Consider the following 19,710-nt stretch of genomic DNA (forward strand, 5'->3'; position numbering starts at 1 on the left):
TAGTAAGTTTGTGAATGCTTAAAATAATACATTGCAACTATTTTTAACCCTCATACATAATTCGCTTTCTCGATTTTTAACTTATTCGGCAATTGCTTGGTCCATCCTGGCTGAATAAGTGAGGTTGGACTGTATGTTCATAACATTACTCAAGGTTGTTTGTAGGACGGATCAATCTTTTTAAAAATATTATTATTTACTTGCAAATATAGACTATAAAAAGATATATATACAATGCGATTAAATATTCAATAATTCAATAGGAATCTTTATAAAAGGTGATTCATGAATTCAACTTGCAAGCTGCAATTAATGAACACCTTGTAGGACGGATTAGTTTTCTTTCTTGTATATAGGACCGATTTTAGTTTTATAACAAAGTTTAAGTATCATACTTGTATAATATCACAATTCGTCGGCCGTATCACATACTGACATATTCGACATTTTTAACATTTTTGAGAAAATTGGTACATTAGTTTGTTTTATTCTATTCTGTATATTCACCAAATACCATGTCTCAAAGTGGCTTAATTAGTAAGAAAATTGGTACACTAGTTTGTTATATTCTATTCTGTATTTTCACCAAATAATATGTCTCAAAGTGGCTTAATTAGTAAGAAAATTGGTACACTAGTTTGTTATATTCTATTCTGTATATTCACCGAATAATATGTCTCAAAGTGGATTAATTAGTAAGATATAATAATTAATTTAATTATGTCGTATTTGTAAAACCTTGATATGTCCGTATCACATACCGACGTATTTGCCGATCAACTAAACTGCGCAAGCCCAGTTTGTCGTATCTGCAATTTGAAGAATTTGCCGTTTCACATAGTGACGTATGGTAAAATGACTGTTTTGTCTTTTTCACATATATTTGTCATTTGAACGGCGAAATTGTTATTAGTCTGTTCCACATAGTGACGTATGTTATTTAATATTGATTTTTTTGCAGAATAAGTTATGCTCTGATAGTGATAATTAAATTACATTGAAAATATGGTATATTTGCATTATTCTTAACCAGGTTTTAATCGACAATATAATGTTTTAATCAAATGAAAATCCCTAAAATATCAATTTCGATTTTCTCGAAATGCGTATTTTGCAAATACGTCAGTATGTGATACGGCCGACAAATTACTGATAGAATATAGTGTTACGGTATACCTCATTGATAATATTCATAGCATTTGGCAAAATTTGTTCAAATTGAATCATCCCTATATTATTGGTAATACTCTATGTAAGAAAATAAATTGTATTTTCATATCTATTTCAGATCAATTCTGTAACAATTTCACAATTGGTGGTGGGATTATACTCGAATTTAAAAAAAAAAAAAAAAAAAAAAAAAAAAAAATTTATTTTTTTAAGTTAATTTTTTTCGGTTTTTCCCTGGACCTAGACCTAGATGCTAGGATCATTAATGGTTGACCTAAAAAAAAAAAAAAAAAAAAATTCCAAGATATTTTGTATTTTTAATATGAAAATTGATACTTTGTTTTCATGTCATACTCTATTAATGATTTCAAAATGCATTCAAATTCAATGCATTTTGAAATCATTTAGAGTATGACATGAATACAAATTATCAATTTTCATATTAAAATACAAAATATCTTGAAATTTTTTTAATTTTTTTTTTTTAGGTCAACCATGAATGATCCTAGCATCTATTCTAGGTCTAGGTCCAGGGACACTCAAAACAAAAAAAAAAAACTTTAAAAAATTTTTTTTTTTTTTTTTTTACAATTCTGAAATTTTTCGAAAAATGGGTGGTTGGATTATACTCGAGCATGGGACTATACTCGGACGAATACGGTAATTGAAAATTACCAGAAAATGACTTGAGCAAATTGCATTTTTTAAGCCACTTCTTTTTGCTGCAGTTTGGTTTTCCTGGAAAAAAGGAAAAATACTTAAAAAAAGAAATGCACTAAAATCTTAATTTTAAAAGCTACGGGTGTGGTCTCCTGGGACGAATCTCTTTTTAGTTAGCCTTTGATATGCAATGTTTTATAACATCTCAAGTCCATGCAGCATTATTTTTCTTCATATTCTTGCGTGATGATGCATCTCCCTTTGCATCTACCATTTCAACTTTCTTCTCTTTCTTCACATATTGTCCACCTTTCACTTCCCCACCGTTCACTTTAATCACCGGTGTGAGCCTTTCACGTCTCATGGGAGCGGATTTCACCCGGTCTATCCTGGTACGGGCTGGTGCAGATACTGATCGATTTGAGATGGTATTATCTTGCTGTCGTTCTCTGTAAAAGCTCATGCTTGTCCGGGTCTTGCTGAACTTCCTGAATGGGGTTGAATAAAATGAGTCGCAATCAATTTTTCATCCTCTTTATATCTCACATGACTTTTGGTTGTTGTTGATGCTAGGGCCAATAATTCTGAAAAGTTATTTGCCCAACTATCAATAATACCAACCTGATATTGAGCTCTTCTAAAGTCTGCACAAAAAGAAACTCAGCTGTTATAAACACGCCTATAGCTTCAGAACTAATAATCGTTTTCATAATATTTTAACATAGAGGAAGGATGAATTATTTACGCGCATTTTGATACTCAATTTGTCCAATTGTGTTCAATATTAACAATACAGCAGTGTTTTGAAAGAAAAATAGCCGAATTTAACAGTTGCAGCTATTTGTATTGATTTGAACTAAGCGTGAAGATAATGGCGGACTTTACGTGCTACCGTGCTGGCATAATAACCATTGATCGCTGTAAACTGCCACTTTTAAATTCGGCTATTTTTCTTTAAAAACACTACTGTGTTGTTAATATTGAACAACATTTGACAAATGGGGTATCAAAATGTGAGTAAATAATTCATCCTTCCCACTATGTTGAAATATTGTGAAAACAATTATTAGTTCTGAAGCTATAGGCGTGTTTATAACAGCTGAGTTTCTTTTTGTGCAGACTTTAGTGGAAATCCATACACCCTATGGAAGACATGGCCTTAATCTCCCACAGAGGCTGTGAATTTCAAATGGTATTACCTGAATGTGTGACTCCATTTGAAATCTACACCTCTTGTGTGAGACTAAAAGGTCATGTCTTCCAAAGTGGGTGTATTGATTTCATTATCATTACTCACACAGACCAAAAGATTTCATTTTACACACCAAATAGGCAAGATGTCACCGACCTGACAGCAAACGCACCTGCCCTGATATAAATATTATCTACATGATTTCTTCTACCATGATAGTGGCAATTTACAATAAAGAATGCCACTCTAAATCCATATCTGAACCCCTACTCTAATCTTGTTACCTGAATCTCAAAATTTTTCCTCAACTCTTTTTGTTAATCTCAATAATAATCGTACCCTTCAACCTAACCATTCTCCCAAAACCTTGTGGTGTCTTAATTGCTAGTAAATTATTTTTAGGCCAAAATATTTTAACACCAAAAAAAAAAAAACCAACAAGAACAATAAAATCAGTAACATGTAAGCAGTGAAATGTGAAATTTGCTTGTGGACAAATGGTTTGAGAAAACAAGATTATATTTACTAATAAAACAAGTATGAGTGTCAGCATATACATACCCCTTGGCCTGGCTGGGGGTACTGCTGGAGGTCCACCATGTATTTCAAGGCTGTTTGGAGAAAAAGAAAGGGAAAACGGAAGGATTAATATTAATGCATTGAAGTACAAAACATTAATATTGCATAGAGTTATTAGCATCAAAACGTATGAATTACATTAAATTTGTTCTGTTTTGATTTAAACTGCTGACCCAGGAATAATAATGCACATTATACTAGGAGTGGGCTATAGATGGCACATACTTTGTTTTAATTTCTAAACAGTTTTTGTTGTTCTATATAACCTATCTCAGCATGAAATGACAAACTTTTTGGCAGGGGTCTGAGAAAAAGGTGTGCAGCGCCCTCTTGCGTCACCATACCGTATCTTTGTCGAGGAGTGGACTTCATAGTACTCCTTTTCTGGCATATTGCTATGATTTTGGTGTCTAAATATATGTAAATGAGCTAAAGATACCTAATTTTGAAAGTTTCATGAAAATCTGACATTCCGTTTTCTTAAAAATTGCCATTTTGGGTCAAAATTGAGCGTGAGGGCACTTTTCAAGATTTTGCGCAAATTTTCTTCCTTTCGGTATTTTATTGTTTACATCTATGAAGATACACCGAAGTTTGATCTGCTCGAGAAATTTGAGCTTTTTAGCAGAAGTAGTTTGTCCGCAACGCTCATCAGAACGTTCAATTGGATGCCACCATTGGATTGTACATGACAAAAGGTTGTTGACCCCCATGCATTTGTATAGCAGTATCGAAGGAACATTCAAACGAGTGCTACGGACAAACTAATTGTGATAAAATGCTGAAATTTCTTGAGCAGTTTGAACTAATGATCATCTTCATAGCTATTAAAAACAGGGAAAGGACGTTAACTTTCGAAAAATCATGAAAAGCGCCCTCATGCTCAATTTTGACCCAAAATGTCCATTTTTATGAAAACGCAATGTCCAATTTTCATGCAACTTCCAAAATTAGGTATTTTGAGCTCATTTACATGTATTTAGACACCAAAATCATAGCAACATGCCAGAAAAGGACTACTTTGAAGGATTTTGTACTCGAATCTACTCCCTCCACAATGATAAGGTATGGTGACACAAGAGGGCGCTGCACACTTTTTTCTCGGACACCAGGCCAAAAATTTTGTCATTTCATGTTGAGATAGATTATATAAAAAAAAAAAAAAAACTGTTTAGAAATTAAAATAACCAAAAAAGTCATTTTGGCTTCAATATAGCCCACTGATAATTATACCTTCAGGTTCACAAGACTTGAAAGAAATGCTAGAAAGAACTGACTAAACTTGCAGTTGTAATGCTTTGCACTTTGCCATCACATGCTACATACACATCATGTTCAATGCAAAAGAATTCTGGCAGAGATTAAGTATGAATATAGACCAATTTCAACAACACTGGGCTACTCCCATTAAATCCATACACCCCCTATGGAAGACATGATTGTGTATATTTCAAAAGGAGTCGCCCATTCAGGTATCCATCCAAATTTTAAATGCACACTACCTGTGTGGAAGATTAAGTAAGGTCATGTCTTCCATAGGGGATGTATGGATTTAAACTGGAATAGCCCATTTACACCTATGTATAAAAGTTTGCAGGGTAATATTTTGATGCATTTAAAATAAATATTTCCTTTATTTAGGCTTTTGTGGACATTATAACTAGTCACCTATCATCAGATTATAGTCAAAAGTATAACTACCTCTAATGGGCCAATCCAGTGAAAGTCCACACTCCCCCGTGGAAGATTTTGGGTGAATTTCCAATGGAATAAGCACATTAACCAACTCTATTTGAAACTCTCCCTCCCTCTGTAGAAGATTCAGGTTGAATCTTTCTCACAGGGTGAATGAAATTCAAATGTCTAATGTGCTCATGCCATTTAAAATTCATACTCGCCCTGTGGAAGATATTGCTAACCTCTTCCACAGAGGTAGTATGAATTTGAAACAGAATATCCAAATAGTCACGACTATAACTATAGTCACCTTAGTCACACAAAATTACTTTGTACCATATTAGGCCAAAAAAAATAAAGGTTTGTCTCAAAGCTCATGAGTGGTTTGAAAACAAATGCGGAATGCGATTTTTTTTAATCCCAACTTTTTTATAGTATTTTAAGAATTTTTTTTTTTAAATAAAAAAAAATTCTGCATTTCTTTTTTTTCAAATCTCGCGATTTTACAAATGTGTGCGCTAGCTTTGAGACAAACCTTTTTTTTTCCTTAACAACCCCTCACCTCAAAGCAGGCAATCCTACAATTTGTGCACGACGGAACTCATCCGTATAATCTTTGGAAATCCTGCCATCCTTATCCAGATTATCCATGAGTCGGTCATATAATCCTGGTGTGTTCCTGCTTGCTACTAGCAACAACCTTGTAGCTCTGCGATTAAAGGTAAGATAACCCAGCGCCACCGCAGCCTGCGCAACGTACTTCAGGAGAGCTTGAGAATAGATGTCCTATAAGGATGTCCACTACCCCTGTGGTGATCAAGGCATCAGGGATACCAGCACGGGTATGGGCTAGACTTGCTACAAGTGCACCTGTAAATATTAAGTAGAATGGTAGATTTGTAGATACAATATTATTGTAGATACAGTGGGTTTTTGCCTATTTGACAAGAAACTACTTGCCACTTAAACAAGTGTGTAGGGGTGTGTCTACAGAATTTCAGACACATAATGCATCAGCATAATATATCTAAATTCCAGGCATGGTTGCTACGTTTTGGATGAGCTCCGACCAACGTTCCAAATAAGCCCTATCGCAGAGCAAATTGCACCCCAAATTTCACCTTTTGCGATACAACTATAACAGTGTGGTGCAAAATTGCGATACAACATTGTACTGACTTTATGTGTCGATTGTCTGAGACTTCAAATTGCTTTACGTCAGATTAAATTGCACCACAACTTTTATTAGAATTAATTCGATGACTGCATGGCTCTGACACTGTGCTATATTTCAGTTATAGAGGGGGTAATTTGAATATAAAAGTGCTACCCATGGCTTGTTAATCAACCCTCAAAATAGCACAAAGTAAGATATTTTATGATTAAAATACCTCTAATACTTCTAATTGATTAACACTTTTGTTGATGATTCTGTTAGCTCAAAATCAAAATTTTAACCCTTTTATGACATTCTTATATTTGTAGACCTTTTATATTGGATTGCTAGCATTATGAGAGTTACAAACCTGCTAGAATAATAGTGTCATCATCTCCTGATCTCAACAACCTGACTAGCGTTGTCACGCCTTCAGCTGACAATGACACTTGATCCCGATCTACTATCACTCTTGCTAGGACCACAATCTATAAAGGAAAGACAAAAGGAGACATTGTACTGAGTGAAAGAGGCATATTGACACCCTTAGGTCAACTTGACCTAAGACTTGGGATGCACTTTCCAAGATCTTACTGCAGTAGACAACCAATAATCATGCAAGAACAATGAACAGAGTCTTAGCTAGCCACCCGTCTGTCCGTCATTTTAGCCAGAGAGTTTGCTCATGGGACGGGCAAAGACTCCCGCAAAGTTAATATCTTTGACAGATGCTAGAGTATAATTGTAGGTGTTGAGAAAGGCTATTGACTCTTTGAACCCCAAATGGGCTGTAGAAGTCTGGTTAATGGTCAATTAGGACATGCAATTTTATTAAAATGGGCAAACATCAATTTCTAGCGAGGTCATTACTGCAGCCCAGTATAAATGCAAATGTAAGCACTATGCACAATCTTTACAAAGCATGAGAGGTGTATGATAATAATATTATCATGAACTGATTTGATCATTTACCTCCCTCTGCCCATCAGATCACCATCATGACACAAAACTGCATAACCAGTGCTGGGAGCACAAAATATTAAGTCCTTTTACAAATCAATTTTACAATTAATGATCAAATTTGTATAGAGATTATTATGCAGTTTTGTCATGTGTATATCCGGATCAAAGATGCACTTTTCAGCTGCCAAAGGCATCTCTTTGTACATAATAGGTAGGAATAAATACCAGATTTATCTCAATTGGAGCTTACTTCAAATCAACCCCAAGCCACATGGTTTAAGAATACAGAGCACATTCCTAAACCATGTGACTTGGAGATGATTTGGCGTGACCTCTACTTGATGAAGAAGTGCATTCTTTCGATATGGATATTATATACACATGTCTGTGAGTTTACTGAAAACAATTCCTCTACTACTAACCTGGAAGGCTGCATGAGCCTGATATGCTTCATTATTTGAATCCAGGAACTGTTGGAAAGCTGACATACGAATACCGCCTGCTTCCCGGATGGCTATCTGCTGAGAGGTATTGTTGAATGCAAAGGTGGCCAAGGCTGTACCAGCTTTTAGTTTCACACCCTGTGGGATCATAAAATATCACAGCTTAACGGTGGGTGGCCTGATTTTTAGTTTCACCTCCACACTTTCCCCCATCAAAATTCAGATTTTGGTATTAAGTTGAAGCTTGTATTTTCCAGTGATATTTTAGGTCTGAAATGTTTTGTATAGCTGGTATGATTGAATAAACACATGCTAGTTTGGGTCCTGTACTGTTCAATGGGCAACTGTGATACACATTTGTGATGCGATCAAGCTAAATAAATCCGATGTCGATCAAAATCAAAATTCAATTTTCAATTTAATTACATGAGCCATTCTCTGTGCTTTATTTTCTTGAAAATCCCATAAAGCCATGCCTGTAAGCATGGTAAGTATGTAACCATAAGTATCATTTTGGCTAGAGCCCCCATCTCTGGAAGAGATATGTTGACGATGTTTTGGAAATAGTACGCAAAGGACAAGTAGACAATCTTACAGATCATTTAAACACCATTGATCCCACCAACAGTGTAAAATTCACCCTACGCAAGAAGAGCAAGAGGGCTCTATTCCCTTCCTTGATACTCTTATCACCAGAAAACCCGACGGTTCAGTGAAACTTAGCATTTATAGAAAGAAAACGCACACTGATCAATACTTGCAGTTTTCCTCCCACCATCCATTACATCAAAAATTAGGAGTGGTCAGAACTCTGTTAGATCGGAGTGATGCTTTGGTCACTGAGGAAGCGGACAAGCAAAAAGAGGAGAAAAATATCTGTGAAGCCTTGTCGTGCTGCGGATACCCAGATTGGTCAATAAAGAAAGTAAAACAAGACAGAGCTACGCCCAAAACAAAGCCTGCCTCGAAGCAAAAAGATGACGGTGAAATGTCAAAAGGCATGGTTGTAGTTCCTTATATAGAGGGCCTTACTGAGCGAGTCTCATGAGTTTTAAAAAACATGGCTTCAAGAACTGCTATGAAACCACACCGTACATAATACGTAGCATGCTCGTTCATCCCAAGGACAAACTCCTCCCTCAACAAAAAGCGGAGGTGATTTACGAAATCCCCTGCGGAGACTGTGCTAGTTCATATATTGGAGAAACCGGCCGTCCCTTCGGAGTCCGCTTGAAAGAACACCAAAAAGAGGTGGAGAAACTTGAAAGCAAACCATATACTCGAGCTAGCCGAAAATCATCTATCGCAGACATTCACAAGTCAGCTATCACCGACCATGTAGCTTCTTCTAATCATTCCATCAATTGGGAGGACTCAAAAGTTATCGACAAAGCTGACAAGACCACCAGATGGCTAAAAGAGGCTATCTGGATACGCCGAAAAGGAAAAGACACTCTAAACAAGGACGAGGGGGCCTATTCACTCAACAACATCTTTGACCAACTCATCACGCCCTCAACGGCTACTGTTGACTATAAAAGGAAGCAGTCAAGATGTGATGAGTTGCAGTCTGAAGAAACCACTAGTGTAGTGGTGAAACGTCACTGAAAATGTGAGTAGATCAACATAATTTTGCACTGGAATTGTTCAAAACAAACCATGTTTACAGATCATTTTGGCTTTTAACAATTAATAATTTTGAGTTTGTAATACATTTTGTATGTGTATTAAGTCTAGATAATATAAGCTTTTGTAATTGTTTGTTATTTTGTACATGTATGTTTGTTTATGCACAGCCCCAAGGAAGAACAACTTTTGTTGAATTGGGCTTTCCGTGTTGAAATAAAGTCTAATATATATCATAATTATACTTAGGGTTTCTGGATATGGATATTTTAGTGTTGCTCAGAACAATAAAATACAAAACTACTATTGATTGGGAAAATCGATATCCCCGCCATCCGACTCATTTTGCTTGATCACATCACATTTTTGCTTCTAGAATCCAAATGGCTGGAACAATGTAACTCAAAACTGAATTGTTGCTAAAAAGCTGACTTCTACAAGCAGCAAACAATCATTGTCAAACAGGATTTACTTTAACGCACAAAACATGTGTATTTACGCGTTCACACACTTTGCAGACCCCTTCAAATCCTGGAGTTCAAAGTCCAACGCGTACAAAAATCATCAAAACGTACGCGTTCAAATATTACAAGATTTGAATAATTATAGAAACACATTGTTAAAAACAGTTTTCCAAAATAAAAAAATACCCCTTGGGCAATGTTTTGGACCCCTTCAGAGTAAAATTTCACAATTGAAAGGGTCCAACAAATTTGAAAATACCCCTTCAGCAAAATGCTTAAAGAAAACCCTGTTGTCAAACACTCTTTAGAATGTCTGACCCATGTATAATGAAAAGGTACTTAGACCTGAAAACAAACATTCTATCTGAAAGAACTAACCAAAACTATGCAATAAAGGCTTCCATGGTCTAATGATTACCCAAATAGCACAATTTTAAGCAAAGTTGCAACAAAGGTTGGTTCCCCGTAGTCCAATTTGGTTGCTAAAATGCAACATTGGCAACACTTACAATACATACCTTATCCCTAGCATGCAGTAGCTTCAACAGTAGACTAACGCTAAATAATGGCTCCTCATTCAGCATCTCCTGGTTGTCCTTGTTACATAATATAATACACCCAATTGTTATGGCTACCTCCACCTTAATTAGCTCATTAGTACTACTCTTGAGTAGCTGTACCAGTGTAGCAATGGTGCCTTCTTCTGCTATCTTGTCTTGTGTCTTCTTGTTGTTAACGTTGGCAACACCTGTGATGGAAGACAATTCGTCGGGTGCATTACATAGTGACGGATGTCAAACCAAGGGTGTTTTACATAGTGACGGATGTTAATTGCAAATTTATCAAAAAATTGGCATCGGGAAAACGTTGAGTAGGTAAATAGTATTGGGCATAGATTACAAACTTGCCATTAATGTTCAGCAATTCATGTGTCTATTAAAAGTAGACCCATGAAAGATATTTTCAAAATGTTAAAATGTAGTAATATCGTACATCTCACATATGAGATAGATTGCCAAAGTTATCCGTCACTATGTCTTGCGCAATTATTTTGAGATCTCAACATCCGCCACTGTGGATTTTACCGTAAAGTGCAGATCCGTCACTATGTAATGCACCTGACGAATTAGTGTAATGTTATTTGATGCATCAATCTATTGCTTTCCTAAGCTACTCATAGAGTTATATTGTATCTTTCTCTGTTAGCAGCTGAGTTACTAGACACGGAAGGTATCAAAATGGTACTGTTTGGACAAAAATTACTATAATGTTGATCATTAAATCTCAATCAACAATATTGAAAAGAAAGAATGCAAACAAAGCCAACTGCATAAGCATGTATACCCACTCACCCCAGCGTTGCATACACACATGCCCCACACATAACCATCCCAAACACACCCACCCACTCACAATTTTGATCATGCATCCAGTCAGCTTAGATTGTCAATATTCATACAAGTTTTTCATTCTGAAAATTTCATTCTGAAAATTTCATTCTGAAAATTTCATTCTGAAAATTCTTTACATTACCCACTGCATAAGAACAATTAACACTGTGAATCATAATCATGTTCTTTTTTTCTCTAATCTTTTACAATTTTACAATATATTAAATCATTGATTTTTAAACATACTATCATCACTCGGCAGGAAAATCCTCATTATGTGCATTTTCACTATAATATATTGCCTATTTGGCAAATAGGCAACAGTGGCAAATTATCCAATTTAATATTTTCATTTTGCAGGGGGCACAAAAAATACTGTTCAAAGAATGTGTTAGTTAAGGGAACTGGAATGAGCGCTCTGCCCGTCTGGAGTTCAATCGGTTAGGGACATGAGAGCACATCAGACCTATCGAATTGCATTCTGAATACGAAGAATGTCTTTCTGATATCAAATAATTTTCATTTTATGAAATTCACGATATAATACAAATTTTATGACAAATTATTAAAATTTGATATTTTTCACATTTTGGAGATATAACAGTCCTCGAAGTAAATTTTATAAATTTAATGATATAGTCTTAAAGTGTATGTAGCTGGGAGGAAAAGCCGACGATCAATTGAAAATTGTGACCTTTCATATTGAAGAAAAAAAGACCTAATTTTTTTGATGTTTTGGGAAAAAAATCCATATCTTCAATACGAAAGGTCAAAATTTTCAATTGATCGTCGGCTTTTCATCCCACCTACATACACTTTAGGTAGAAGTCATCAGATTTATAAAGTTTACTTCGAGTACTGTTAAATATCAAAAATATCAATTTTTAATGATTTGCCATAAAATGTGTATTACATTGCGAATTTCAAAAAATCAAAATTATTTGATATCAGAAGGCTATTCTTCGTATTCAGAATGCAATTCGATATGTCTGATGTGCTCTAATGTAGCCCTACCACAGGGCCTTTTTTTATTACACATTATATACACCATGCTATATACTGAGAACTGCTAAAAACCCAGTGACAGCTCACAACCCACTAAACCGCTGTCCCCGAGAAATTCTGGGGAATTAGCAGTCACTGGCAGCAGCTCTCTGGACATAGCCAGGTTTTATGATATAGCATGGTTTTGGATCACCACAGTCAAAAGGCCCTATATATATCCTTTCTGGGGAATTAGCAGTCACTGGCAGCAGCTCTCTGGACATAGCCAGGTTTTATGATATAGCATGGTTTTGGATCACCACAGTCAAAAGGCCCTATACTAGTAGGGCTACTCTAATGTCCCACAATAAATACTGTCCAAACGTTCATACCCCTTCCCTTAAGTGTGTTTTATGTTCCCTGCAAAATGAAAATAGCATCAAATCTGACATTTTGATAATGTTTCCTAGTTGCCAAACAGGTAATAGCGAGAATGAACATAGGACATTTTTCCTGCCCATTGATGACATCTCAAGCTCACCTATGCAAAGTATTCCCAGAGCTCTGATCACTGTTAGTAATACCCTCTCTGATGTCTTGGTAGAGCGTAGAATTCTAACCAATGGTAGAATGCCATTCTCTTGTTTCAGTTTGTTTTGCTTCTCAAAGCTGTCTCTTGTCAATGCAATCAAAGCCATGGTACCTGAAAACAATCAAATGTCAATTAAGATATGTTTAAATCATGTTATGCAGATGCGTGCATGTTAGGGCTATGCAGGTAATACGGGTAATGTATATTAATGAGTATGCAGGTAATACAGATTTTTATCCACATGGTGTTTGACCAATGAGATTACAGAATTCTTATCAACTAAAGGATAAATTCTATTACTCCACAGTCCTTTATTCAAAATTGCGCATTGTGATCCTATATTTGAAATAATGTTCCCTGATTGTGTCCAAAATGCATTGAAGCATACACATTCTATGCAGAGCATTACGTGAGGTTATGCATACAAAGTTTTCCGCGATATATGCAGTTTGGCTCACTAAGTAGAAAACAGACTTCACAAATATATTTCACATAATGGTACTTTCTTACCCCCTCAGTGTGCAAAAATTTCACACAAGTGCCACAAAATCTTTGCCATCCCTCCCCCTTAGTGATTATCCATAACTATTATAACAATTCTAATAATCAATGATCAGTGATGATAATATAACTCACCAACATATTGCAATCTCTCTGACTTGACTATCAAGTCAATGATTCCAGTAATACCAATGTATTCAGCTATTTTCTTCTGTTGTGGTCTAGTATGACCTGCAAGAGCCCATAAAGTACAGGCAGCTTGCTCCTTCACATCCAACTTCCAATTCTGAAAATTATAAATTGAATAAATGAGTTTAAATAAACGCAATTTAGGTATAAAATTAAAGCAAAATAAAGACAATTATTGTACACAACAATATTAAATTATTAAAAGAAAAACAAATAAATTTTGCAGATTAATTTTTATTGCCCTTCGCCCCATCTTCCTTCCTATACTTTGTACAGAGTTAAAAGAGACCAATATAACAGACACTTGGACTCAACACCTGGACTCTGTTGGATAGGCTCACTTTTTTTCACCAACTGTTTTTTTTCAACAATTTTTTGACCCAAAATCATTTTTGACCAATAAAAGATTTCAAAAACATAATAATGATAAAATTGGATGTTTTTTTACACTATATAAAATTTATCAACAAGCATTGTAAAACATCTTGTGCACAACATGGTGGCACTGGTGGGATCAAATGTCATGCGCGTATTTTGCGGGGGGCTTTGGGGGCGGCCAGCCCCCGGGGTCAAAGTAGGGGCGGCCAAAATGAAGGGGCGGCGGAAGAAGAAGGCGGCAAAAACACAGGCGGCAAAAACAAATGGGGCGACAAAACGCAATTAGCAATGAAAAAAGGCGTAAAAATTGAAAAAGCATACAATTTTTTAAAATGGTTGCTTTTAGGGCGCTAGCTCCTAAAATCCTTTTTTTTTTTTTTTTTTTTTTTTTTTTTTGCTCTTCACTTTTTCAGACCGAGAAAAAATTGGGTCAACCTTTTCGGGCTGTTAAGGAAGGGCGGCAAAATTGTTTCTTCTTCAGCCCCCGGGTTGGGAGGCGGCCACGCACGCCACTGAATGTAACACTTCAAACTGCGTCCCATAGACTCTAACACAGTACCAGCTTCAGCTTGAATTTGCAGGTACATTCCTAAGTCGAGTAACCCTTCAACCAATGATTCCACTTACCGTAAGTAATCTTATAAGAGGACCTGGTGCATTGAGACCTAGAATAGCAGCTTGACTCTCAGGATTATCAAGTGCCATAGACTCTAACGCAGCTGCAGCTTTGACTTGCACAGCAACATTCCTGAGTCTGAGTAAACCAACCAATGGTTTCACTGCTCCTAACTCAACTATCTTGATCTGGTTCTTGGCATGGCCATTCATTAATGCTGCAATTGCAGCTGCTGCTGCAGCTTGTAGTAAACCTGAAAATAGGGTAGAGAGGGGCAAATCAATGTATTGATAATAGATTACTATACATGGTGCACACCAACATCGTCTGGTTAATAATTACATTGTACAGCAGAGACACTAAAATCATGAAAATGAATACACGGGATCGATACACGTGAATGTGCTATGCACGATTTGATATTCAGACGATAAATCTTTGGATACCGGGGTAGAAAATGATGAATATCTCCGTAATTTTTTATTCTAAAGAAGCCATATTTTTTTCCTTGCACTTGAACATATGTGTTGAAAGGATATGATAGTCGTTAGCTTGCGTATTGAGAAAGAAGCATGCGTATTGAGCTCAAAAACTGACAACAATTCTGATTTTATATGTGCGAACTATAGCGCAGCGTGGGCTAGCTGCACTCACTTTCGTGGAGGTAGTCTAAAAGCAGATGACCTCATGGCGTATACATGCTCACTCACACAGAGAGAGGTCAATTACCAGGCTATTGTCAGAAGCCTCAGGTCGAAACAAAATAGTCATGCGTGGCTGTGGATTCAACCTACCATGGCGATTTCTGCTGTGAAGATATCGGGGCGATGACACTGTGTGGTGTAATGGTCAAACCTGTTGAAAGGTTTGCCCCCTCACCTTGATTTCTCAAAGGATCATGGGAAAGCTTTGTTGATAACATATCAGTGCCCAATGAAGAGTGTGTGTGAACCAATAACATTTTTACAAAAGATACTGCAGAAACAGTTCTTATCTTTAAGAGAAGTACTGTGATATTGTTAAATAAAGTTTATGTTCTGAAGTGCACAAGTTCAATCATGCAGACTACTCTCTATTTTGAATAGTAAGCCGTCATGTTTTCATGCCACCGAATTAAACAAATCCACCATTGACAATACACATGTGATGTTCTTGTTGAAGCATGAGATTTCTTAAAATATAATATTGCAGTTCACTTATTGTTTACTGAATAGCAGACAATTTTTGAAAAGTTTTGGTTTTCATGCTTTTTTTTAATTTAAAAGACCGCCAAATATTATTGACCCATAGTGTTTATGAAGTTTTCAGAGAGGTATACAATCATGTTTTCCTGTGGAGATCACATGGCCAGACAACAGATAGAGCTGTATAAAAGGGAGGATGGGCTGTGTGTTCTAAATATACTCCTAAATTACCATCAGAAGGGATGTCAATACATTTCATGCTGACTTTGCTGTAGTCTACCATGCTTTTTTACAGCCATACAAACAATCTGATCTCTTTACCTGAACTGAGAATTAAAACTTCATTTGCACCCACCAAATATATTGTTATGTATACCCAAAGATTACCAACTCAAATTGGACCATATGTAACACTATGGCAAATCCGCCATCTTGGTTTGTCGCTCATGGAGCCACTGAATGTACCTCCATTATTTGTCGGCAAGAGCCCAAAATTGAAAGATAATTTGCGTCTTTAAGCTTGAGTGTTACAAAGGTTTGCGTATGCAATGCTTAGCACAATGCGTCACACACAGAATGCAAACAACTGCACACTTTGAATCAAACTTTGCCAGGTACATAGCGAAATAATAGAGGTACATGAAGTTGTCCCTCCACGAGCGACACACTAACATGGCGGAGTCGGTACTCCTTGATTCTATCTCATTGGCATCCCCACAATGACTTACCCGAATTGACTTGAAGAAATTCTACTAATGGTCCTGCACCCCCATGTTTTACTACTAGTGTCTGGTTGTTATGGTGATTCACACAAAGCACACGGATTGCATTCACTGCTTCAACCTGAAAGAAAAATTACTTAAGGTTATTGGTATACAAATATTGAATGCCTGAGTGTGCAATGATAAGATATAGTATCAAATTTTGACTTTTCTCTGTCACAAGGCAAAGCCAAATGAAATGGAACACTTCAAATTCTTTTCCAGCAGTTGAATAGTACAAACTATTCAATAATTCAAATCAATGCCAACATCATGTATGCCGATCGGCACACCAGATAGCGCAATTGGTAAAACGCTATGATGTGTGACGGTAAAAGTCAGAGCCCTTACAGTGTCAAATTTCTGTTCTCATGGAAAACTTGAGCTAACTTGAAATTCAGGTAGACAACACTCTTACTACTAATACTATCTGTCGTGCACTTCATATAGGCTGCCTTCATAATATACACATGCAATTCTAAGTAGTTACACCTTGAAGATTTGAATGGGTATGGAACACAAAGCATGCACTTTCAAAAATTGCTTAATGTATTGAGGTTCTTGAGATATGTGTCGTTTAATGAAGATGTTTCATTTCAACATTCTTTACATCTACCAAAGTGTAACTGTGATATTTGAATTCTTCGTCAAGCTCACTTCTAAATAATCACAATTTTTGCCAGAGGTCATTACTATTCACAGGATACCACAATTTGACCAATTCACTACAGCTACATGTTTTGTAACTACTCTGACATGCCTTAAGGATGTCAAAGTTGCAATCTATTTTGCTGGCAAAATGATTCAATATCCCTTTTAAGTAGAAACATGCTATAAGAGAAATATTGTTCATCTTACCAAGACATCTTCCAGCTCTGAATCCAAGAGATGAATCAATGGCTCAATTCCTCCTGCATCACTAATCAACGTCTGATTATCATCCACCACGGCCATATCAGCCAGGATGATGGCAGCACGAGATTGAATATCATCTGCATCTGATCCTACTAGCTTGATGAGCATTGGGATAGCATTAGCCTTGGCTATGGCTTGACAGATGGCATTGTTAGGGGAGAGATTACAGAGGACTGCTGCTGCTAGGGATTGCATCTCTTTCTGTGGTAGCATCATGATTTGTACCAAGGCTGGTATACCATCTGCAATTAGAGAAATAGATATGTCACTCATATTGACTCCAAATTTGAACACACTCATTTCAATATTCTTCTTTTGACATGTGCACCCATAACACCGCCTACCCACTTATTTATCAGATCTGATTACCTTGTAGATTCCCCCACACAGCCTCAGGGTAGGGCAGGTGAAACCCGAAGACTTACTTACAAATAAATTGTATGCTCTTGCACCAAGACCTGCAAAGAACGGGTATTTGCTGTCGCTGCCCCGGCGCTAAGGAATTCCTTCCTGGACTATGTATGGAACTCTCATACCATTGATGAGTTCAAAAATGGCTCAAAACCAATATATTCAAAGATGCTTATCAATAACTCCATAATTCACTTTTCCATTATTTTAATTTGATGACGTTTTGTTTTTCCTGTAATTCTGGTTTCCGGTTTTATTGTGTTATATTTTTTTTTGCTTGATTGTTTTGCGTATTTATGCTTTTGATAATAGTGCTTTTAACATGACATATATATCAAACTGTAAATACATGTCTGCAACTTACTTGCTCCAAGTATTGGTTTCCAGTAATCCTTGCTTGATGTTGTGAGAACCTCAAGTGATCGAACAGCACTGTCTTTCTTCTGAAAATCATCCGAATTCAGCATACCTAACAAAAAAACAAAATAAACATGATATGTACAAAATGTTAATTGATAAATATAAATCTCTCATTTTGTATGTTTATTATTTGCTTTGTCAGATGAAACACCTCAATCATAATCCTTTAGGTTGTTCTAACTGGGAATGATAGTCAACATTTCATGTTCACATTGATCACACAGGGATGAAAGTGGCCGGAAGTGACTTGGCAGGAAAAGCCTGAAAAAGCGTGTAAATTTGGGCTATAAAGCCTCAAAACGGGCTGAAAATAAATAAAAGTGCGGAAATTTGGAGTAGCAAAAGGCCTGAAATCAGGCAATTGCCTGAAAACTGACATCCCTGGTCACATCCATGTTTTTATAAAGAGCCAACATATGCATATATGTATGCTAGAAAAATCAACGCCAAAGATTCGTACAACGACTAAATTCAGTCTATGCCTTCAGGTGTTATGTTTTTTTTAAAGACAGCAACTTATATTTGCATAATTGCATATTATTGCTTTAAATGCTGTGTTTTTATCTCTGATATTGGTATTAAGTCAGCTTACCTACAAGTGTTTCCCACACAGGTACATCAGGATTATTCCAATCAATAAAATACTCCAAGACATTGGTATGGAACCTGAGTGCAGCCAGATGAATCATATTGTTCTTTTCCATGTCAACTTTTGTGATGATACTTCCGAGACTTACTAGAATTTTGACAACATCTAAAGCACCACTGCTAGCTGCTAGAAGCAATGGAGTTCTCCTTAGTCTGATGGGAAGAAAGGACAAAAAAGAATTACTTAGAGGCCCAAATTAGAAACTTGTTTCCCAGGAAAACAGCAGGCCAGACCATATCCAGACGGTAACATGAGTAGGTTTATTTCACCTTGAAGGCATGGATAGTCTTGCAAATATAGGCTACCTTTTCCCTGGGCCACCCAATATGCATGCCATAACTAGTAGGACAACAACTGGTATCCACTGGTCAGTTTAAATCTAATTCCCATGGGTTGTTTAATTATATTCTTTGTACTCAATCGGTTTTAGAATCACATTAATGGTTTTTGTTTACTTTCATTTTCAGAGCGTCAAGCCAATCAATCTATGCCCATCATTTTCACAAGTGATTTTTCTTGTCACAGGAGCTGTGCACTGATCAATCATTGCATACTAACAGATTTATTATTGTAGGATTTACTTTTCTAAATCACAAACATTTGGAATTTATTCAAACCAACTTATTATCAACATCAATGGATTGGGCAATTCCAGTTGAAATCCACACACCCCTATGGAAGACATGATCTTAATCTCCCACACAGGGGGTGTAGTTTTCAAATGGAGTCACTCATTCAGGTAACCCCATTTGAAATTCACACTCCTTGTGTAGAAGATTAAGATTGTGT

At 36.3% G+C, this 19,710-nt stretch overlaps 1 protein-coding gene across 1 annotated transcript in view; it reads right to left on the reverse strand.

Moving 5' to 3' along the window:
* Window positions 1-1,837: 1,837 nt before the first annotated feature.
* LOC140151056 (ankyrin and armadillo repeat-containing protein-like) overlaps window positions 1,838-19,710 on the reverse strand; it is a 28,219-nt gene continuing 10,346 nt past the window's right edge. The window contains 14 exon segments of the mRNA XM_072173255.1: window positions 1,838-2,318; window positions 3,584-3,633; window positions 5,841-6,025; window positions 6,027-6,148; window positions 6,805-6,922; window positions 7,820-7,978; window positions 10,449-10,678; window positions 12,847-13,008; window positions 13,534-13,684; window positions 14,593-14,834; window positions 16,494-16,608; window positions 17,385-17,683; window positions 18,217-18,321; window positions 18,865-19,073. Coding sequence (XP_072029356.1) covers window positions 2,290-2,318; window positions 3,584-3,633; window positions 5,841-6,025; window positions 6,027-6,148; window positions 6,805-6,922; window positions 7,820-7,978; window positions 10,449-10,678; window positions 12,847-13,008; window positions 13,534-13,684; window positions 14,593-14,834; window positions 16,494-16,608; window positions 17,385-17,683; window positions 18,217-18,321; window positions 18,865-19,073 — 2,176 coding nt within the window. The 3' untranslated portion in view covers window positions 1,838-2,289.

This window comes from Amphiura filiformis, chromosome 4, assembly GCF_039555335.1.
Source record: "Amphiura filiformis chromosome 4, Afil_fr2py, whole genome shotgun sequence".
NCBI lineage: Eukaryota > Metazoa > Echinodermata > Ophiuroidea > Amphilepidida > Amphiuridae > Amphiura > Amphiura filiformis.